General features: G+C 41.7%; 2 protein-coding genes across 3 annotated transcripts in view; one reads left to right on the forward strand and one right to left on the reverse strand.

Moving 5' to 3' along the window:
- The first annotated feature begins 69 nt into the window (after positions 1 to 69).
- On the forward strand, positions 70 to 14,698 carry CDR2 (cerebellar degeneration related protein 2). Its single transcript, XM_005143369.3, has 5 exons — positions 70 to 362; positions 5,607 to 5,719; positions 9,925 to 10,073; positions 10,318 to 10,482; positions 11,617 to 14,698. Exons 1-5 carry the CDS (start codon positions 284 to 286, stop codon positions 12,482 to 12,484), a joined length of 1,374 nt encoding a protein of 457 aa, XP_005143426.1. The 5' UTR covers positions 70 to 283; the 3' UTR covers positions 12,485 to 14,698.
- Positions 14,699 to 15,409: 711 nt separating this feature from the next.
- Positions 15,410 to 23,264, reverse strand: part of POLR3E (RNA polymerase III subunit E) — a 29,887-nt gene continuing 22,032 nt past the window's right edge. For both annotated transcript variants that reach the window (XM_034065305.1, XM_031043995.2), the window contains 3 exons: positions 19,368 to 19,445; positions 18,353 to 18,478; positions 15,410 to 16,264 (listed from right to left, as the gene is read on the reverse strand). In XM_034065305.1, coding sequence (XP_033921196.1) covers positions 16,208 to 16,264; positions 18,353 to 18,478; positions 19,368 to 19,445 — 261 coding nt within the window. In that variant the 3' untranslated portion in view covers positions 15,410 to 16,207. The remainder of the gene's footprint in view (positions 16,265 to 18,352; positions 18,479 to 19,367; positions 19,446 to 23,264) is intronic.

Genomic DNA, 23,264 nt, shown 5'->3' on the forward strand with positions numbered 1-23,264 from the left:
CCTTTCGATCTGTCCGGCGAGCGGCTTCCCATTGGCTCCCCGCGGAGGAGGTGAGGGTGTTGTGTTTGAATCGCGGGGGGACGGTGGGCGGGTGGTTGTAGCTTGCCACGTTGCCGCCGGCAGCCTCGCACAGCTCGACCAGAAGGGGGAGAGGTTCGGCAAAGTCCGGAAACGCTCGGCAATGGCCGGAGGCGGCTTTTAAGGAGAGGAGCGGCAGCCGGCTCGCCCTGCCCCGCCGCCGCTCGGCGCGGGGAAACTCGCTGGCGTGAGCGCTGCGGCCGCGATGCTGACCGACAGCCTGGTGGAGGAATTCGAGATCCGAGAGGATGAGCCCTGGTACGACCAGCAGGACTTGCAGCAAGGTGAGCCGGGACCGGCGAGTGGGAGCGGCCGGGGGGTGAGAGCAGGGCTGCGGCGAGGGGGGCGTGTGAGGAGGGAAGGAGCCATGGGGAGCTGCCGCGGGGGGCGGCGAGGAGGAGGGAGTGTGAGGAAGGGAGCGGTGAGGAGGGGGCAGGAACCGTCACAACGGCAGCGCGGAGCACGGGGGGCGCCGGGCGCGGCGGCGGGAAGGACGCTCGGGGGGCGAAGCCGCCGGCGAGGATCGCGGGGGGGAGCGGTGCTTGTGCCGGCCCGAGGCTGTGGCCGCCGGGAGCCCGGGCTCCGCTCACGGCCGCGTGTCCTCACGCTGTGGGCGTGTAGGCAGAGGGGCCGCCGATACCGGCGGAGATCGCGGCCGTCTTTGTTTGACGGGAGGGGCTGCTGCAGTAGAGCCGTGCCCGGGCCCCCCTCCGCCCGCACGGCGGGGAAGGGAGCGGCTCTCCGGAAAGTTGCACCTTGTGCAGGAGGTAAAGCAGCTGTCCAGGGCAGCGCTCGGAATAGCGGGCGCTGGAAGCATCGGGCTGCGCTGCGATACTGCGCCCTGCCGAGCCTTTTTGTAAGGGTTTCGAGGCGATGAAGCTGTAAAGGTGGCTGTGCGCGGTTAGTGGCAGGTCCATCACTGAAAACTTTCTAGGTTTTCTTAAAATATACGAATAACTTCACTATGCATCAGAATTACAGGTATGTAGGTCCTGTATGTCATTGTATCAATACGTTTTAAAACACTACATGCCATAGGTAAATGCTATTCTCGTTTCTCAAATGAGGAATACACCAAATATAATTGCACTAAAACTCTCCTATAGACATAATACGGAAAGAATGTGCCATTTCCTTAAGAGCTGAGTGGCATTTCAGACTGATATTTACGTAGTTCTACTTTTTGCTACTAATCCCGTGTTCTTTTTAAAGGCCAGCTCAAAGCTGTAAAGTTGCTTCCTGTGAACCTGCTCCAGCCTCACACTCTTGGGTTTTACATTGAAGTATGTTAATTCTTGGGATTGTTAGGTGCTACTACATTATAAACAATGTAGAAAGACACTTTTGAAAGCTCTTCCTAAGCTAAACAGTTTTCACACTGAGATCAAGCATCTTACAGCAGAAACTTGTTTTCGAGGCTGGAGTAGGTCTCTAATTGTATGCTTTGACTATAAAATAGCTAACGTCTAAGAGCTCTGTTTAGGAATTCTTTGCCCAAAATAGATGTTTTCATGGTTCTACAATACAAACCAATCAATTTAAATTGGATCCTGAAACCATCGTTTGCTGTCAAAGGGAAGAGAGTGGAAAGTTTGAAGACCTGATTTAGCAATGTTTTTTCTATGTCAGTGCTTATGGGGCATAGACCTAGAAGATTTCACAAAGTGATAGCAACAGAGTTCTTGTCCTACGAATGTATCTTTAAATTAATCTTTTAATTAAAATGAGTGAAATAATCACCATTTTGCTCTCTGGTATGCACTTTTAAGAAGCAGTATTCCATTTATGAGGTTGGTACATTCTGAGGGTTGGTTAATGTTTTTTCAACATTTGACCAATCTTTTTCTGGGGATTATCTTTTTATAAGCCTAAACAGAAGTGACTTACCAAATGGGAAAGGAAGAAAATAAACTGATGGGCAAACTAAAATGCAAAGAAGAAATTCCTTAGAGGAATGGGTTTTTTAAACATTCTGTTATACTTTATTCCTTAAGTCTGAAAGACAGCTTTTTCCAAAGACTAAGCAATACCAATGTATGTAAACAGGGTAGTAAGATTGCTTATCAAGGTCTCTTGAAACTTGCCACAGCCCAAACAATCAGTGCACATTAAAAACCTGAGGAGTAGGTTTATGAGAAAACCTAGGTTGTAAAACACTAGGAAGCATCTTGAAACAAGCTTGTAGTCCTTGTTGGAAAAACTTTGATGGTCTTTGCATGCACCAAAAGCTTTTGTCCTGACAATGGAGGTGGGCTTTTCTGGCATGCTGTTCATGAGAAGACAATGCTCATGGAATTCTTTCAAGGAAGGGAACATTCATCCTTCTTCTGCAACATCCATGTTTAGCTGCAGTATGCTGATTTTTGAAAAAGAATTGTTTGATATGACTGCTCTTTTAGCACCCTACTGTTAAGCTGTTGAACAGAACCTAGGGTAGACTAAACATGGAGTAGGAAATAGGAAGCTAAGTAGAAAAACTAAGGGTTTAATTTTATGGTTAGGTAAACTTCAACCATTCTTGTATATCCTGCACTTTGCTGTTGAAAAGAACAGGCTTAATTTTAGACTGAAAAATTCTTTTAATCTTTTTGTCAGGTGGGTTATGAAAAGGGTTATGAAAAAGTAGAAGAGAAGGATTTTGGTGCTTTTATCTCTTTCTCAATTACAGTAACACTGTCAGATGAGATGGTGGCAAAATGCTGGTGAGGACTGCTTAACATCACAGACCTATCTCTGAAATCTTGTTTTTGGTTTAGAGATTCCTGAAAGAGCTTTTAAACACGAGTACAACTGATCAGATTTACTAAAATGAAGATCTGAAGATCTGCACGTACGCAGTTTGCATTATTAAAAACCTTTCTGCTTACATCTTGGTGAAAAGGAAAAATGTGTGCAGGTGGTGGAACTTAGCTGTTCCTTTATGTAAATTTACAACAGCAAATGCAGTGTGCTTCTGCTATTGTACAGTAACTCTGAGAAATGTAAATTAACTGTTTTCCTTCTGTAGCTGGAGAACATATATATTGCACATCTCCCTCTTAAAATTTGCTTGTTATAGGGCTTATATGTACTTAGCAATGTAGACAAACACAAAGGAAGTGCTTATTTTTAGAAGAGGTGAAATTGTTTCAGTTCTTGCTTTCTCTAGGGGTAGGAGTTAGGGTTTCATTGCATGTTCCTGAGCTCTTCCATTTGTATTCTCCCATTCAGAAACAAATTGCCTTAATTACAAAATAGCATGCTTCTCCCATAGTAACTCATTTGTGCTTCTCCCATTCTAATGAACAGAATGGGTGTGTAAATACAATGTCACGAATTCCATTATTCATACTGTATTCATACTGTGTGGTGTGTGCTACTTGATTTAGTAGATGAGGGGGCATTTAAGAATTAAACCATCAACTCCTAAATATACTTAAACATCAAACAAAACTTTCACTTTGGGAAGAGAAATGGCAGCAAGTAATTCCATATGCATTACATCTTTACCATAATCCTAAACCCTCTCTAAAGCTCTTATTCTCCTCTATTAAAGTAAAACAATGGACTATTTAGTCTTTGCCTTGAATGACGCCAGTATTTTTGACCAGCTTTAAAGATTGTGCTTCCTAGTAAAGATTTGTGTAGTATGAACACTCATGAATCAGTACTTCATTTCATATAGGGTGATAGATTCACTGGATTTGAAGACTGCATTATTCTGTAATGTGATAGAACAAACAGCTTGGTGTTTTCCTGGGAGTTATGCTGTCTATGGCTAAACAATGCACAATCTCTGTTTAAAAATGGAAAAAATTTAAGCAGGATGCCTTGAGTTTTCCTTATCCAAATACTTTGAACTCCAGCTGTGGAATAGGCTGTGTTCCTTAACAAGTGATGTTATAATGGAAAAGCTACGTGAGGATAAACTCCTAAGTATAGATCAGTATGCCATGTGGCTCCTAGTCATACATCTTTTTAAACTGTGAAGAACTCCCAAGCAGTGTGATTTGTTTTAAATGAGTTTTTTTTTTTGTGGCATTTATTCTAAGAATCTGACCTTAAGGTGGGAAACAATGCACTGTAGCTGTAAAGAATGTGTAGAGAATACTAGAGCTGTTGTTTGGCCAGAACTGGACATATACAACTTAACAGACAAATGCTCCTACTCACTTGTCCTTGTAAGTCTGAATTTGGTCTTTGGCTTACATACCTAGATGGAGTAATCATTTCGGCCAGGCTGCCAAACTGAAGGTTAGCACAAAACAATCTTGGAACAGTGTTCTGTCTATTACAATGTCTAGTTGATAAGATAAATGAAAAAGGCAGGAAAAATAACATGTTAAAACAAGGACACCTAAATCAAGTGAAAATGGAATTTGTTTTCTCATCTAGCTGCAAGTACTGATGATGTAGTTCATCTCTCTTGTATATTAAGTCTTCCTGAAGTGAATCTAAGTTTTTCTTGAAGTTTCTTCTGTTTCTTTCCCATTAGTGATGCTAATTCTATGTGAAAACTACCCAGATTGATTTGTACTCATGCAGAAGACAACTTGGTTGTAGTCCAAGTGATTGGAAGGATGTGGAAAATTAGAGATTTTTAGAAATCTGTTGGATTCTTAACATGTAATGACTCTGTGCAGGGTATTACAATTTTAGCAGTATCACCCAGATTTATTTCTGTTGCATTATACTGGCTTTTAAATTACATGTGTTTCTACACATGTAGGTAATATTGTAGGATGTCTAGCACTACTGATGCTGTTGAACAAATATCAAGCTTCCCTCTAGAAAGGAATTGAGTGTTCAGATGCCTTAACTTCTTAATTTGAAACAACCACAGTCACTGCAGCCTGGAAATGACTGAAGTGAAATTCAGATTGAGTGCTGGAGAACAACTGACATGTAAAATTAATGTTTTGGAGCACATGAAACAATTCTTGTCTCCTAGGTTTATGAGCCTGAAAAGCAGAATAGCTACATTTATTTATCAGTTTATGTCTTTTGATATTAATATTTCATGATAAGAAACATCTGAAACTTTGATTTGGCACTTTGATCCTATATGATCTGAGCAACTCGGTGAAAGGGTAAAGGTGGAAAACAGCAAAGTAAGCAAGAATGCAAACAGCTGTGGCCTGGGTCTGGCCTGACAGACATTTACAGGGTCTTTTATGTTTATTCTCCTAAAATATCAGTGCTATAAACATGGTGAAGTGTAATTAACTAACTGACACCTTGGGTAGTGATGCTGGTGCTGGACTAGGCAGATAGGGGGAAGGCTAGGAAGATGGCTTCATGTGTCTGACCTGTGGAAGAAGGACCAAGGGAGGAACTAAGGAAGCTTAACGAAATCACAGTATCTTCTAGGTTTTAGGACTACCTTAGACTTGCATTATAGATGGTATATGAATGCTCCACTTAAGCTAACTAACATGGAGCAGTTATAACAACAATAAAAAATCACTACATGTATTTTATTAAAATGCTTTAAAATTAGATGGTTATTGGCTCTATAACTTACATGCACACATGATTTCTTTGTTTAGATCTTCACCTTGCTGCTGAGCTTGGTAAGACACTCCTGGACCGTAACACTGAACTAGAAGAATCTTTACAGCAAATGTATGCCACAAATCAAGAACAACTGCAGGAGATTGAGGTAAATATTTAAAGGATCCAAGTGTTAAAGCATCTAGACCTGCAACACAATAGCACATAAGTTTGGATCTGACTTTATTGACATCTGATGGATACTTGAAGAAAAAATACTGAACAACCTTTAACCACTTCAGCTGCTTTGAGAATTTGAGAACCTGTGCTTTCAAATCACAGCTAGATGATAATTGATCATAGTTGTACCTGTTTTCTGATTACCAGAAACTTTGTGTCTTTAAACTTCATGCTGAATTTGGCTTGTTTTAGTAACAAGTGACTATTGTTTTTCTTTTTGTACAGAAAAGTTACTTCAGTTATTCTGTTGCTAAACTTTGCTGATCTTTCCAAGTAAAATGCCAATAAATTGTATGATGATAAATAATTTAAATTAGTATATGAAAATATTAGTGGTTACAGCACTTAAATGTAAAAGCTGGTAAGTGCAGGAGAGAGACATAAGTAAAGTTTGGGGATAGGTACTTCTGCTAAACAGCTGTGACAGATGGAGCCAGCTTATTTCAATTTAAAAAAATGAAACCCACACCCCTCATCCCTACCCCCCCCAAAACAAACCCTACAAAACAACTACAAAACCAAACACTGAAATAGTATCTAAATACAGGACATAATAGATGTATTCTGTATTTTTTCTGTGTTTTTCAGAGGGGGAAAATTTCATTACTATCTTTTCAAAACCACTAATTTTTATGTTACTTGGTGGAAAAAAAACTGGCCATTTTTGGCAGTTAGCTTTTTCACATTGGCTGTATTCATGCAGACCTAGCATTTATCAGCATAATGAGGTTTTCCCCCATCTATTACAGAGCAATTCATGGTCTCTAATTAAATTATTAAATATTCAGTACCTTGACTGACAGCATATTGGAAATGTAGTCAGTGTTTCAGTTTGGTTCTGGTACGAATCCCAGGGAACAGGCTGTGACTGGTATACACTGGATTTTTACAAATCCAAGTCCCTTTGTGCATGTAGTACATGCGCAGTTACAGATGGGATGTGGATTTTGTACAGCTGCAACTTCAACTTAAAACATCTATCATTTGGTAATGGGTAACTTCAAGAATCCTAAGCTTAGTACTTATACATATATAGGTATCTTTTGTCATGTTAACCCAAATGCAGTGTTTTTATTAGGTGATGCACAATATCTGGGTGCAGGATGTGGAGGGTTTTGGGATTTTTTGTGGTTTTTTGTTTGTTTGGGTTTTTTTCTCCTACGATACTTCTGGTTTGTACCTCATTCTTTGGCTCTTTATTATGTGCCAAATGTCATCTTTGTTATGCTATTCATTCTGTAATACAATGGCTGGAATGGCTGCTATTTGTATTAGTGCCACAGTATTACAGAAAATGTATTTACTTATGCAGAGATTTAAAATAACTCATTGTCATGAATGGTTTTTATAGAAAGATTAATTCTTAAGATCTAGAGAGGACAAACACTTCAAGGTGTTATGCAAACACTGTTCTTAAGGTTCAACACCTGGAGGAACAACCATGTTTAAGGAAGTGTTTAACACAGTTACAACACACCTTTTGAAGTAACAGCATAACTTTGTGACAGATAACTAACTTGGCTCATTGAGTGTAACTCATGAAATATAGAAAATATATTACTGCTAAGCTGTGTTCCTTTATAGAAATAGCCCAGTGCCATTAAGGATTAAATATCCTGTTGGTTTAAGCAAGTTTGCTTCAGGTATTTTGGTGGGTTACTGACTAACTAAGAGAGCTTCAGCACCAGGAAGTGGTCAGAACTGCCCTTCCAGCAGTGGTCTATAGTTGGTGTGTTGCAAAGGAAAAAGCAAAATGAACCCCATTCTTGAAATAACCAGAGATAACCTCAAGATGGAGGAACTGAATATATCAGATTACTTGCACAAGGGGTTGCTACAGGAATTCACCAAAACAAATGGGGATAAAGTTAGCATATGCAAGGTGCAGTACACTTTAGCTGGTAAAAGCAGTTCAGTCAGTTATTTTCATACCTAGTGTTCTGTCTTTGGTGGGAACATAGCTTACCCCACTGCTCAGTATACATGTGCAAGTGGCATAACCAGTCTCCATGCTTGATTTTTTTTCCTTACTTGCAAGTGCTTGTCTCTATAACCTAAAGGTGATCTTTCTTTTGTGGTTACTCTGCTGCATTTTTACATGCTTTTTCAGTGCAGTGTGTCAGTGTTAATCTATGGGTTCCCCCCACCCCCCCATTAATTCACATCTTATGGGTAGCAAAGTCTAGAACTGTCTAAGAAATCATTGTGAAATACAGTACTTGTCTGCACTGAAAAGGAAGGGTCAAAGGCTTTGAAATGCTTAAGATTACATCTAATATATTAAACACAACATTTTACAGCCTTGGATCATTATATCTGACCTCTGTACTGACATGTACCACTAACTAATCACAGCAGATTTAATAAATGCTGGATTGAAAGGGCAACTTCATTTCTGTCTCAATCTGTTCTCAGCACTCAGACTTCAGAAATACTGACACTCCTTTTATCATGTGGCAGAACAAAGCCTCAAGTGCTGCTTCATGTTAGGTGCAGGGGAGGTGGAATAAATGTGAACTTCTAAAGTACTGATCACCACATCTATACTTTGTTCTTGTGGCCTCGTTACACAAAGCCAACTTGACACCAACACTGAAGATACTGGAGACACAAGGTGGAGAAAATGGTGCTTCACTTCTAGTAAGCTAAAACTTCTGGAAAAGCCCATTGTAACAAGCAGTAAAATCAATTCTGGCACCAAAGCCACTAAAGACTTCTGTGCTCAGCCATGCTTATATCGATGAAGAAAGTCTGAAGATCTCCAGTGCTTTCTGAGAACAACCAGTAGGGAAAGTTAATCTGAAATGGGTCACATTGAGATTCTGCTGCTAATCCATGTACTATTTTTGTGTAAATCCTCAGTCATGTGCACACAGGCTACAAAAGGATCTAGCCAACAGCTATCATGTTGATCTTCTGGAAGTCTGCATGTAGTAGTTACTAGTCCTAGATTAACTTATTATCTGTTCTTAAATACTTATTATCTGTTCTTAAATTGCCGAAAATGTAAACTCATCAATCTTCTAATGAGGTAACAGGTTAAGTTGAATATTAGAAGTTTTGAGTATGTACAGGTGTTCATAAAGAGAAGTAACTCTGCCTACAAGTCTGGATGCTCCTACTTGAAGTTTACTTTTCAGTAGGTAGCCCGTAGTAATACAGAATATATTGCAAGAAATAAATTCTATGTAAGAACAAAGTACCTCAGATTTACAGGGTTAGGGGTTTTTGTTCATGTTTGCATCATACAAATTCTTGTGTAGATTTTTTAGAACTGGGTCAGCCCTATCCTGGGTGGGACAATCTAAGACACTTGTATTAAAAGCTTTAAGTGACAGTTAATTGCTCTTAGACTGAAAATTCCAAGCTTTCTGACATTACTCAAGTAACTCAAGTCTGTTGCTCATTGTAAAACTGAAGAGGATTAAAATGAGTACTTCATATGGGGTTTTATTTTTTTAGAAGGCAGGAGACCTTTGTTTGGGATTACAGTAACTGGACTAGTTCCCTGTGGGTAATTAAAGATTGAATTCAGTAATTTGATTATACTTCCTGATGCATAGTAGCCCATATACTGTCTAAGTGTGGCCACGACCTAAATTCTCTTCTGCTGAACCTAATGCTACTTCAGACTGGAAAAACATAGGTTAGCTGAAAAGAAATTTAATTATGGATGGTGGTACAGAATATTTCAGATGTAATGCTAAGAAAATTGTTGGGTCAATGCTGTTAGGAAATTTCTGTTGGAGCTCACTGCAACTTCTGGAAGGACTCAGAGGATAGTTAAGGGCTATGTTGAAGTCCAGATTCAAGGCTGTATCAGTGAATACTGAAGTATGGACAAACCCAATCCATAAGGCTCCAGGCCAAAGCCTAGCTACAGCAAGTCTAAACACAGCTGGCACAACCAAACCCATCTCTTTGGGATAAAAGGCTGGTTGATCCACTGGGGTTGATCTCCATGACAAAGGCAAGCTGAGTTACTGGTAGCTCTTTGCAGCTAAAGGTTTATCAAAGCAACCACTGGAATCTACGTTTCTGAAACTTAGAAATTTCCCTATGAATATGAATTGCAGAATAGTAGTTCTATCTCTGCTTCAGGTGTAAACTAATAACAGCAACACTGTCTTGCAGTACCTCACAAAGCAAGTGGAGCTCTTGCGTCAGATGAATGATCAGCATGCCAAAGTCTATGAGCAGCTGGATGTGACAGCAAGAGAGCTGGAAGACACCAATCAAAAACTAGTGGCAGACAGTCGAGCTTCCCAACAAAAGATACTAAGGTAAACTTTTACTTAGCCCCTTCCTAGATAATGTGAAAAAAAGCACTCCAAGTGTATTTTTGTGTAGTTACAGGGTGGCCATCTCTGTCTAGCTGTGTTCTACAGTACTGCTAAATTGGAAGGATAGTGTTTTTTAAAGGTCTTTTAGGGCCAAAGAACAGCCTTCAGAGAAGAAAACACACTATAAGGGGATGGAAAATTCACATCTACTTGATTAAACACTCAGATGTCTTTCACCTTTTAGTTTGACAGAGACAATTGAATACCTGCAGACACACATAGATGACCTGCAACGACAAGTAGAAGAACTAAAAAAGCCTGGGCGAGGCCGGATGAACCATGAGAGATCTGACCAGCCAAGATCAATGCATAGTTTCTCATGTTTGAAGGAGCTGTATGATCTTCGCCAGTAAGACTTTTTACCTTGTATAGCAAAGATAATACTGAAATTATTTTAGGCAAAGCTCTAAAAACGAACACACAAGCACAGAGGTGAAACAAGCTAGCAGAAAAACCTCTGATATTCACAACTTATCAAAGTACCTGCACAGTCTCCTGCACTATGTGGTGGTGCCACTGCTTCTGACATACTTCTAGACCACACTAGTATTTGTGTGAGAGGAACTGCCTTGAAGGGTCCTCTCCCAAAGTCTCCAACCATATCAAATTGCAGCCCAAAAAGTTTACAGCAATTTGCACCCTGCTTTTTTTTTAGTCAAAACCAGGCAGATAATCTGAAAAACAAACATCCTACATGCAACATATTTTCTGTAACTTACCTTTTCCTTGGATGTCTGTGGATATTTGCAAGAAAGGCAGGATTCCTGCAATAGCCTACTTGAATTTAAACTGGTTAAAATGATGCTCAGGCTGGTAAAATGGTGCCTGGAGCTCTGGGCTGCTTTTTTAATTTAGAGCAGTTTTCCCCAGCTGAACAGCATTAGCATGCCCATCAGGACAAGCACCTGGGGTAAAAGCTCAGACAAGCTTCAGTCCTAGAAAGTTCACTTATGAAATGAAAGGTAATTTCACAACTGAAGCACTTCCATAGACACAAAAGGCTTCAACACAAGGTAGGACTGTAGAATAAATCTGTACATCCAACAGCTACAGAATTGCCTTGTCAAATTTTGATGCTTGTTTCCACAATCAACAGTTACAAAAGTTGCAAGAGTGGAGTGCTGTGGAAAAAAATCTGAGTGTCAGAGTACTGCACGACATGGAGGCAATGTTTAAATAAATTTGAATTATAGGTCTGATTATTCAATAAGCTTGTCTGTAACCTGAAACTGTTCCTAAGCTGCCGTTCTGCTTAAGATGGGAGGCTTGATTTGATGGCATATCAGTAGTTACAAACTCTGCTCTGATTAAATGGACAGATAGGTTAGTAAAATGACTACTATGTATACTTTGAGGTGTGTTAGCACCTAGTTAAAATCAGATTAGTTTAAAACCTGTCATAAGTTACCCAGGACTGGAAGTCTTTAGGAGGTGTGGTCAGCTCTACTTCCTACATTTGATAATGCTTATTTTGTTTCTGCAGGTATTTTGTTTATGACCATGTGTTCGCAGAAAAGATTACTTCAATGGATAATCAGCTAAGTCCTCTAGAAGAAGAAAATGAGAACTTAAAAAAGGCAGTTACAGTTCTGCAAGCTCAACTGAACCTAGAAAAAGAGAAGAGGGTAACAATGGAAGAGGAATATAGTCTTATGGTAAAAGAAAATTGTGATCTTGAACAGAGGCTTGCTGATATAGACTTGTATCGGGCTCGGGCAGAGGAGTTGGAAGTGGAAGTAGCTGAAATGCGACAAATACTTCAGTCTGAAAACACATTACATAAAACAGAGAAATTGGTGCCAGAATCCTTTTTCATTTCATTCAAGGAGCCTCTAGAAAGGGAGCTTGGTCAGAGCCCAGCAGATGATGGGCTTCTGAGTGTATCAGAGTTTGAGAAGAAGGCGCTGAAACGGAGCAGCAGTGAAACCTTCCTGAGCAGTGCTGCAGGGGGAGACATTCTAAGGGACCACGAAGAAACATGTATTAGAAGAGCTGAAGCTGTGAAGCAACGAGGAGTCTCTGTACTTAATGAAGTTGATGCTCAGTATAATGCTCTAAAGGTGAAGTATGAGGAGCTTTTGAAGAGGTGTCAAATGGCTGAAGATTCTTTGAAAAACAAGGCTGTACAAACACCGAAGCAGTATTCCAAAGACCTAACTGTGGGGAATACCCAGTATGATCTTCTAACTAGCAACCAAGAATTCACAAATGTGGAGTTAAGTGACTCTCCCACAAATGCTCTTCCTGAATATAAAGCACTCTTCAAGGAAATTTTTAGCTGTATCAAAAAAACAAAGGAAGAAATAGATGAACACAGAGCTAAGTACAAGTCCCTCTCCTCTCAGCCGTAACATTGGACATGCTGATGATCTGTTTTCTGTTGACAACTAATCTGTTAGTCAAGAAGGGGAAAAACTTTACACTGATGTCAGAAAGCCCCTTATACAGTGTATTTCTTGAGCACTCAAAATGAATGTTTTGAATTGGCTTGTAGGCCTGTAGTTAACAATCTAGTTAATTAACAGCTAGTCTCCCTATACCTACGTAGCAATAGGTTAAATGTTGTTTAGCACTGTCACACAAACTAGTGGTTGTAAAGCAAGCAAACATCATAGCTTAATACTACACTACTACTTCACACTACACTTAATCTCTGGCCAGAGCAGTTAACTGACTCTAGTTTCCTTAGTCCACTTAAAAAGTAACAGAGCTAAGAAATCTGGGCTCTCACAAGGAGCCAAACTAAAGCTTTCCTTTGGTTTACACTGATGATCTAGCCCTGTAACTATGTCTCTGTGGAAAATAAGTAAAACCAAAGCCCATGACCAATGTCCTGGGCAGCCTCTCCTCAGTTCTTGAGAATGAAGGTAGCAGTCTAGCTGAGCTTGCTTTGGCAGGGAGGTGGAGAGCTGGCACAGCAGCCTCAACTGTACTTGGTTTAAGCTAGTACCATGTCTTCATGTGCACTAAGCTCTCCCCCAGTTAGTATAAAAGTCTTCCTTCCAAAAAGGATTTGATATAAAGTTTGTGTGGCTTTTTAGGTATGGTTTCTTATGTAGGGCACTTTGTCTGAAGGCAAGATACTGTGAATTGATGATGTATGCTATTTGGGACCTACTGTTCTTTGGTGGAATGTCTGCAAAGTACATTTTTATGTGTATTTGGTAAGATAGAAAGTTGCAATTTAGCTATTTAACTTTAGGAGTAGTAGTGATGTAGTGGGATAGCTTTTAATCTTACATACCACAAACTCTAAGTGCTTGAAGGAGACAGGCCAGGTGAAAACTTATCACATTGTTTTGTCTCTTGCTACCAGTGGCAGCTTCTGTGGATGATTCCATGCTGCCTGGGGGGTGGGAGGATGGACACAACTCTGCCAGAACCCATCTTGCTGAAAACAGGGGACCATGCTCTTGTTCTTCCTCCCCTTCTCCACTCCCTAATAATAATCTATATATACTGAAATTCTGAAAAACAAAGACCATGAAGGGTATTCTTTAAAACTGGTTCAAAATCCTACGAAAACGAAGGTTAAGAGAATGAAAGGTGACATCCTTTTCCTTATTAAAGGTTGCTGTGATACACCAAACTATTGACAAAGAATGTAGACAATTTCTCAATGTTGGTTCAACTGCTGCTGTTGCAGTTTGCCTTATGTTGCACCCTGCTGAGCTTGTGGATAGCTGTCCTTCAGCTGCAGTATTAAGACTTTGTTTTGTGGGAGTTTCTCTAAAATATGTACTGCGTTTTGAGGATTATTTAAAAATGGGAATCTGATTCTTGTATTTTTCTAAGCATAGAAATAATTCTGCCAAGCCAAGTGTGTAGCTAGTAATTACACCCATGTGTGCCAGTAGGGAACCAGTAAACTAGTTGAAGATGGCACCTGTGTTATCTACTCTTGCATCTTTCCCAAGTGGCTCAAATGGAGTTTGTATAAAATACAGCTGTATTTTATAAAGGTTATGTCACAGAGAAAAGGACAGGCCTATCTAGGATGGAAATCTGGCGGGATTGAAGTAGATTCTCCTCAGTGTTGTGGTGTTTGTCAGTGCTGTTCAAAAAGAAGGGGAAACCCCCAAAAAAGGCAGAAAAACTGCTGTTTCTGCCATCAGGTTAACTGTATTGTCACTGTTTCCTTAACACTTGTATCTGTATCACCTGGAGGTCTGCCCTGATTCAGGTATGGGGAAGCAGTAACCCTACATGAGAAAAGTATGGCATGTTACTCATGAACCTTTTACTGCTCCCTCCTCACTGCTTTAGGGGAAGGGGGATCCACACCTGCTGGACTAGAGGACAAGTAGAATTCACATTTTGGTGAAATGGGTGATCTCCAGTGGGTTGTTACTGTTGGCTAATTTTGAGTACTTTATATACACCATTTTTATGCTTTAAAATTACCAAAAATGTCCTCTGCTTTCCACAGAACTACTTGACTCTTGTGCAGTGTAACTTCCCCTTGGCTACCTGTGCTGGTGCTTGGCTCTGGCTGTACTGTACTTCAACCTTAACTGTACATATTATACAATAAAAAACTCCAAGGCCGGGCTCTGCTTTCATAATCTCTCTCAGACTTTGGTCTTCCTCAAGGTCAGCTTTAAGATGCAGCCACAGATATTGCTCTGGCAACAGGGCTGTGCTGGGTGCATGCCACCAACCAAGACAAAGGCTGTAGAAGCTTCCTGAACTTAAAACACCTCCCTGATATACTGATGTAGTTAATAAAGTACACTAGCATATTAATTATGGTGGAGTTTTAGCAGTTTAAAAATACTTCCCATAGAAATGTGAAATGCTGTAAGTATGGTAACAATATTCTTAGCCAAGCTTACCTGGATTAACTACCTTAATCTGCTTATTTTAGTCAACAACTAAACTTGCCTTTTCAGAGCATAAGCAGATGAAATTAATAGAATCACCTTGAGCTTCTCATGTGATGGAAAGTATTGCAAAGAACATCACCAGTAAAGTAACTGTCTTGTACAGTGCTTGCACAGTAGGATATTCCTTAACCATATCACAGCTAAGCTTCCATGACAAACCTGCAACAGAAAGTGGTTACCAAATCCTGCACAACAGACCCTTAGCTCAACAGCTACCTCTGGCTACACACTGCAGCCCATGGTGCAAGTGGAATATAAAGCAGTTCACTATCTGCCTCTAACCTCTACTGAAATAGTTCCTGACCTTTCCTTCCTCTGTAAGCCTTCAGGCCACAAAAGGAGTGGGTGCACCTTCCATTTCTTCTTGGACAAATACAAGGCTGGGTAGAATTGACCTTTGAGATAAAATTTTATTTAAAAAATTACACAAAATAGAGGTTTTACATTGTTGCCCTGTGACAACTGCAGCTGGATGCCTTCCAGAGGGTGCACTCAGCTACTTACCTACTTACCTCATTGCGTTTGCACTCAGTAATTCAAAAAGTCCCTCAAACAAAACCTGCACCACTAAAAGCAATACAGTAGTTCTGCATCTCTTCTAAATGCAGGTGCTTTTCCAAATGATTCATTTAACAGACAACAGGCAAGAACAGTCACTATGTAGTACAGAGCCTAAACATTTTATCCCCCCTCCCTGGCATTTCAATGAACATGACTGTCTTCTCTTTTTATACAGAGAGGGCTGCAAGGGCTGTTACAATGCTCAGCCTGAAGCACGAGCATCGAGGTATTTAACAAAAATTGGGATGTTTGTAAACAAATTTAATTTATTGGCATTATTTATAAGGTATTAGATCATGATTTTCTATCATGTCTCTGTCAGTATATGGGTTTATTTCTTTATAACGAAACAGAACGAGAATTGAAATACATTAGAAGTCCACGATTAATCAAGGTGCAGACAGGGTTCCACATTGTTCTCCCAGTTGCTCTTGCGCCTAGGCGGCCATGCAGACACAGGTGTGAGCATGTTGGGATATCAGTGACTTGTCTTGCCTGCAACTCCTGGATCCCCCAGAGTAGGTCAGATCCTGCCCCGCACTCCCGAGGTCACGGCTTTACTCTGTGCTGCATGCTGCAGGTTTCCTCTTTCGTCCTTGAGATCACTTGAAACCGCTACCACCACTGTCAGGACTGCACCGTCCCCTTAAGATACCACATTCCACCATAGCTCACACAGCAGTCCTGGGGAGACAGGGAAAGTGTGTAAGGTGCTGGGAGCCATGGTCTGGCTTTGGGACAACTTATTACAAGTGTTTCCTGTCCAGTGCACAACAGCATGAATCAGAAGCAACAGGTTATCTCTACCCTAAGACTATATAGCTTAAATGAAAATAGCAGACATGAGAGGGGGAAGGTTGAGAGGACACAAGGACAAACAATGCAGTGGCAGCAAGAAAGCAGGCTTTCAGGGGGAGAAGATGAGGACTGTGCAGCAGCCAGCTTGGCAGAGAGTGAGGACAGTGAGGACAAAGGGCAGTGAGAGATATGCAGGCTGAAGCTCAGGGGAAGAGGCTAAAGGGAGTAATGGAAAGGGCTGAAATGTAAAAGCAGTCACCAGGTCTTAAGAAACAACTTTCTACAATAATGAAGTGTTGCACCTCAGACCTGTGCTTTGGTATTCTAACCACACGCCTGCCATGCTTACAGCAGGTAAGCACCACAGCAAAGGAGTTCACTAAGTGGGTTTTCTTGTGGCTCATTATTTCTTCTATTAGATGAGCACCAAGTCTCTCGAGTTCTAAGCTAATGCCTTCTCTTTCTTTTGCTTCCACCCTCCCATTTAGGTAATTCAACACAGGATTAAGTACTGGTACCAGACTGATGCTGCAAAACTTAAAGGGGAAAAGGTATCTTTTTTTTTGTGAAGTCTTGGGACTTGCACATTGCAAAAACAAATATAAAAATTAAGTGTGGAGGGTAGAAAGAGGGTTTGCAGACTTGATCTGCAGCTGCAAGAGTACAAACCCTGTCAGCCTGTTCCTCTGTGTATAAAAAAGGAGCACACGCAGATGGGGAAATAGGAGTCAACAAATCCAATTACATTCAAAGAGGAATCCACACTCTTGTGGCTTAAAGAAGCCAGAGAACCTTCCTGTTCCATTAAATCATACTTCTACATTTTATTTCAGAAATAAAGATAATTTCACATAGTTCTGTGACAAATGTATTCGTGGCAAAGCAGCCTGGCACAACACAAGGCTGGCTGCACAACCATTTAGTGACTTACAGAGGAAGGTATTTTTTCTAGAAATAGGTTATCTGTTAAATAGCAACAGCACCATGAAAAACTAATGCCAGTACATTGTCTAGATGTTCCAGGAGAGCTGATATTTGAGCCCATCTAGTTGCTTGACAGATCTCCCCAGCACAGGCAAGCCACATGAAATACTTTTGAGCAGGCAGAAACATCTGAGCTTATTTTAATGCTAAGACAACTGGGCTCTTTCAAGCAAGACCAGTTTGCTTATTATCACAGCAACAGATCTGTAATTTTTCAAATATGCTATTATTCTATTTGCAAATCCCAGTGTAATAAAGAACTTAAGCACTTCTCTCATTGAAGTGGGTGACAGTAAGCAAAGGCCCAGTGACAATGATTAAAGTATTACTTCAGTTGGAAGCTTTCTACTTAGCCATCCTGCATCTCTTTTAAAGCTTGTCAATCTTGGCCTCTATGGTCTGTACTTTATACCTTCAACTTGTTTTGGCAAGTAAATGGTGCATCTTCAAAGACAGAGATGAAAGGATTCAAATAAGCATTCACAATGTGTTAACTATTACTTAGCCTGCTTGTTTTGGCTAGGGTTTTGCTCTGTACACTGCTGCATGTCCTACTACAGGATGAAATGCATTTCCTTCTCACTGTGTGGCACTTGTGCCCTTCAGCACTCATTTACCAGCACTCAGCTGGTAAACCTGGAGTACTGTGCAGCACCCTCCCACCTCCTTCCTGTTTTAACTCCACTCTATTGGAAAATAACTCTGAAGTATCACATTTACTACATTCTATTCTCTGCTGGTCCAAGATGACAAATAAAGATTAACATGTGAGCCAAAACCACTACTCCTTGGAGGGAAAGAAGGTACAATGAGACAAGTGTATTTTTAAGAAAGCAAGCTGAAAACCAGGCTTTTTCCACACTCCAACACCAACTGTTCTATCATCCTTAGCATCTGTCAGTCCAAGGTAGAATATAATCCTTTGCTCAAACTGAGCATTAAAAATTCATGCATTACTTGGATCAAACCCACAACAGAACAGAAACGTACCTTTAACACTCTATCCACCTCCTGCTTGTTTAGATCTTCCCCACATTCCTGACTCAGCTGATTCTGGATCACATTCCTGCGCACTCGATAATTTTTCGAAAAGATTTCAAGCAAAACTTGGCGATGCTTTAAAGGAAAATGTATCATAAATACAGAGAGAACAAACACCTACCCCAACCCATCCACATATCACAGCTGTACAAAACATTCACTGAACTACACTAGTGGATTCTTGTTTCATAATCCCAAAACTGTCCCACATCCATCTGCTCTCCAGCAGTGCTCTAGGCTCTGAGGGCTCTAGAGGGATCTCTCCATACCCCAACCCGCACTGTCCTGTGACCTGGGGTATCTTCAAAGGTACAAGAACATGATGAAGAAGGAGCTGCAACATATTCCTCTCAAATGCTTCTGAGTTTACATGGTCCACTCCAGCCAGGAGGCTGGATACTCCCTGACCCTTCCCTATAAGGATTTATTTAGATCATGGACACAGAAGTTATGTTGTCCATCCACATTTTGTTAGGCACCTTCCCTTCCCCTTCATTGACTCTGATAGCAATTAAAACTCAGGAGATGCTCACATATGCTGTAGTACTTTCCTATTACAAGTATAAATAGATACATCAGGTAACAACATCATTTCATCTCTGATTAATGTTGCATTACCACCAGGCAAAAAAAAAACTGGACTGGATCCTGGTGTGAGGCCTGGATCAGTGAATATTTTCTCTTCACAACTTCTAAATTACTTGTATTCCACTGAGCTAGTTGCTGACATGTATTGACAACATTTTATGTTGTTTCTACCCACACCACCTTGCCTTGACACAGTAATGATCACCCTGTGAGCTAAGAGCTTCCTCTCAGCTGGAAATAGGTTGGAATTGGAAACTGGACACTTCAGCAGGAAAAGAGGAAAACTACCTTCCGTACCAGTCCCAGAAACAAATTCAAACAATACCAAATGCTCAACAAACATACATTTGAGAATGTCACTTCTTTTTATCTTTACCTGATCATAAGTGTCACCAGCTTCCCAAAGTGCATAGACCTTTAATTCATCTGGTGAAGCAGCAGTCTGTGGAGGAAACTGAGAACAAGAGCCTGTTAAAAATAACCATCTATTTAATGAGTTCCACTTAATGATTCTATGATACAGTATCCCTGGACACTTATTACTGAATCAAAAATGTCATTGCCATGTAATGAGAACTGCTGAAACAACATAAGCTTCTCTCCCATTCCACATTAGAAGGGGTAACCTTGCTCTGGCAGCTGCCATGCCTCCTCAGGCATGGCCTGTCCTGCAGCCGTGGGGCAGACACCTTCTCACAGGCCCAGTAATTTCAGCAGAGGCATCATCTGTGTCAAAACTGTCCTGCTGGTGATCCTGAAGCACACAGACCCTGAATTAATGAGGACTAACTATGGCATAGGGAATGGGATGAGCATGCACCACAATGTGTGCCTTGATATACCCAAGCCATGTTTAACTGATGCTCCTGGTGGAGTAACCCACACCACTGCCATGTCTGGCACACAATCTTTTCAGAGCTTTAAAAGGAACTGCTGGGCACACTGGAATCCCATGGTTTTTGCAGGAGGACTGCTTCCCACCGGTGGAAGGTCAACTGTCAGTATCAGAACAATCCCAGGGCCTGGACCTTAGCCAGTATCTCATGGCAAGACACCTAGATTTTTCCTGTCCACCAGTGTTTGCTTCCAGACCATCCAGAGCAGTGGTCAACTGAGAGTACCAAGTGCATTGCAGGGTCTTTCTAGAGGTTTTTACATTTACAGTGGCAGGTTTTAGAGATTCAGACTGCTTCACTAATCCCAAGTTGGTGTCACTGTGCTTCTGCTGCACTGGTCATCTGTTTTGGGGCAGACTACATGACTTCAGAAGACTGAACACTGGTGAACAGTGAATGAGATACTTGCTCATTTCAGGCTCTAAAACTGAAGTGGTTTTGGTTTTGCTTCTTTATTCCCCCTCTAACATGTGCCAAGCTATAGCAAAATACATTTGTTTTTTCTGATGCAGAGGCCTCACAGCCCTGCACACAGGAAGGAACACAACTGCCTCCTCTGCATACCCCAAACCCCTGAAAAATAAATTGCCTTAGCATTTCCCCTTGGAGCAGTGACTAACAAACAATGCTGAATATGCTTTCATTCCTGACACATCTCTCATCAGTCACTAACAATTCCTTTCTTCCTAATCGTCTAGATGACCTAAAATCAATCATCAATGAAAAGCTAACAAGCCAGCTCTGATTGTTCCAGTATCCCTCAATCCTGGTTGCTGGGACAAACCATTTTCCCAGTCTTATACACCACACCAACAGACTTGTGCATCACAGAGTGAAAGATAAGCCTTTGCTTTCATGCTCTGCCTCCAATCTTACTGCAAAGAGAAAGAGTTTTGTCCAGCAGGAACTGCCTGGTGGGATTAGCAGCTTTGGCTCTCATGTTGGTCCAAACGGCTGGAATATAACAAGGTTTCATACTTGGTTTAGAGATAGGATTCAGGTTTATTTGGCTTCCAACACCTGACATGATTCTTTTCTTGTAAGTATGTTTGCTTTTGGGGAACAGTATCTCCTGTAAGCTTCCAGCACAGATAAAATGGAATACTTTGGCTCCCCTCCAGAAAACAGCTGCTGCAGGAAAGGCAGAGTGCAGAGCATCAGGAGCACCCAACCATGAGCTGCTTCACCTGAGAAAGTTACCGAGCACAGACCTGGAGTGCAAACTCCTGCTTCAGCCACGTATCTGAAACGCAGCTGTGTTTGGCCATTTGGTGAGGAAACAGCTTCCAAACCAACACAATACTTATTTGGGAAGAAAATGCCACAGAATCTCCTCCTTCTGCCCAGCCTCACTCTGCAAACTGCAAACACTGCTGCCAACAGCGATCGACTGTCACACAAACCTGCTCTGTCTCTCAGAATCACACATGTCCCACTCCTTGCTGCTGTCACACAGCCTGAGCACAGAAGTGGGACATACCAACAGGAACTCTGATGAGGCATGCCGTTCTGTCCAAACAGCTTTACTGTCTTGTCATCCACTGTCCCTTTGCCATTTCATGTTCATTATCTTAATTCCTCCAGTCTCACTCTGAAACAGCTCTCCACCGCCTTAAAATCCTTCTCTAAAATACTTGCCCCACGCCTCTTCCTGCTCTAAGCCCCAGAGTGAGCACAGGACTTTCAAGAGATGAACAGCTGTCCCAGGTCCACAGGGCTGCCACATTCAAACGGAAGCTCTCAGGGAGGAGCCCTTGGCTTTGGGATGTGCCTCACTCAAGCACTGAGCACACACTAAAAATAGCCACTGCCAGACAGCTAAACCAGACAGAAAGAGGTTGAGTCTGCCAGAAAAGACTTATCAGCTCAATTAATCCTAAAGGTAAACTGTGGAGCTTTCCTTGCCAGGAGCCTGGCATCGGCACTAGCCCACAGGGCTCACTGTGAGCACAGGGCTGCATTCCTCTCCTGTTACCCTGGCCAGGCAGGATGCCGGTCAAGGTTGCATCATTTCCTGATGCCTCAAAAATATCCTCAAGATTTGGGCAGAACCTTGCCACCACACTGACCACAGGACGGAGCCAGCAGGAGCCAGTCACTCCCATGCACTCCACCAGGCTGCAGGAATGGGTGTTCAGAAGCCAGATCCCTGCACGAATGTTTCCCATGGGGATGGACCCAAGCAACCTCTGGACACACACACACAGACATAGTGAGTAGTGTCTGCTGAGGATGCCTCTGCTCACCCTCTCTCAATGGCAGCAGCAGCACCCTGCACTTCGGTGCATCTGCCCAGGATTCACGATTTCTCCACAAAGTGAGGACACTACAAAGCACAGCATCTTGCAGGTGACTCCACAGCCTCATCTGCAGCTGGAGTGGCATCTCTTCTGGCTCCCCACAAATACTGTGTATTTGCTTGGGTGCAGTCGGTCAGCTTTTTATTAAATGCAGGATTTTTACTGGTAAGGTTTCAATTGCCGTTTTCAGCAACATGTGCTCTATAATAGGGCAGCATGCAAGCCAAGAGTCTCTTCACCCCCCACAGAACATCATTTTAATTACCTCAGATCATTGATTTTTATCACCAAAGCACTTTCAATTACAGAAAACTAATGAGCAACTCTGCAATCCCACGCTGAACAACCCTGCAGGCTTTCCCTGAGCTCGGGCACCCGCATGGCTTCTGACAAAACTGTCTAGGGGAACAGTCAAGAAAAACCCAAATGTATGAGCCCATGCAAGGAGCAAAACCAGCCCAAGCACCTTTGCCAACTACACAGAGCATCAGAGGGAGGCTTGGGGGTAATTATTTACATTGCAGATACAGCGCAGGCTTATACAGGCTCCTGCACCAGATCTCAAGTTTTGCAGTAAATTCTGGGTTGGCAAAACTAAAACTTAGAGCAGACCTCCAGCAAGAGACATTCCAGTGGCCACTTCTGTACCTCTGCAGATGTCCTGTGACAGGGTTTTCCAGATAGCAGGAAGTTTCCAACTAGCTCTCTTCAGGATTTTATTTTGGTTGACTTTTGCAAAAAACTATCCCACTTTCACTCCTCACAGCCTTTAAGCCAAGAGTGGATGGCATCACTTCCAAAAATCCCAGCATTTCCAATGCAAATAAGTCCCAGTCTCAAGTAATAGGGCAGCAATGACCTCAGCTATTTACCATCAGTATGGCAAGTGCACACACTACACCCGGTACAAAGGAGAACCTAGCCAGCACTAGGAGGCAATTCCAGGCAAACATTATTCCAGGACTTGGAAGCTGTCAGGAAAGCAGAAAGTACTGAAATCCATGGTCTTCCTCATGGCATTTCAAGTCTGTTACTCAGTTCCAAGGTGCCACAACACATACTCTGCACATAACTGAA

The sequence above is a fragment of the Melopsittacus undulatus genome, chromosome 8, assembly GCF_012275295.1.
Source record: "Melopsittacus undulatus isolate bMelUnd1 chromosome 8, bMelUnd1.mat.Z, whole genome shotgun sequence".
Classification (NCBI taxonomy): Eukaryota; Metazoa; Chordata; class Aves; order Psittaciformes; family Psittaculidae; genus Melopsittacus; species Melopsittacus undulatus.

What these genes read in the sequence shown, in the direction of transcription:
- CDR2 (XM_005143369.3), top strand. Translation starts at nt 284, where the DNA reads ATGCTGACCGACAGCCTGGTGGAGGAATTCGAGATCCGAGAGGATGAG. An exon ending in CCAGCAGGACTTGCAGCAAG is followed by an intron (nt 363 to 5,606) that starts GTGAGCCGGGAC and finishes TTCTTTGTTTAG; the next exon opens with ATCTTCACCTTGCTGCTGAG. An exon ending in AACAACTGCAGGAGATTGAG is followed by an intron (nt 5,720 to 9,924) that starts GTAAATATTTAA and finishes ACTGTCTTGCAG; the next exon opens with TACCTCACAAAGCAAGTGGA.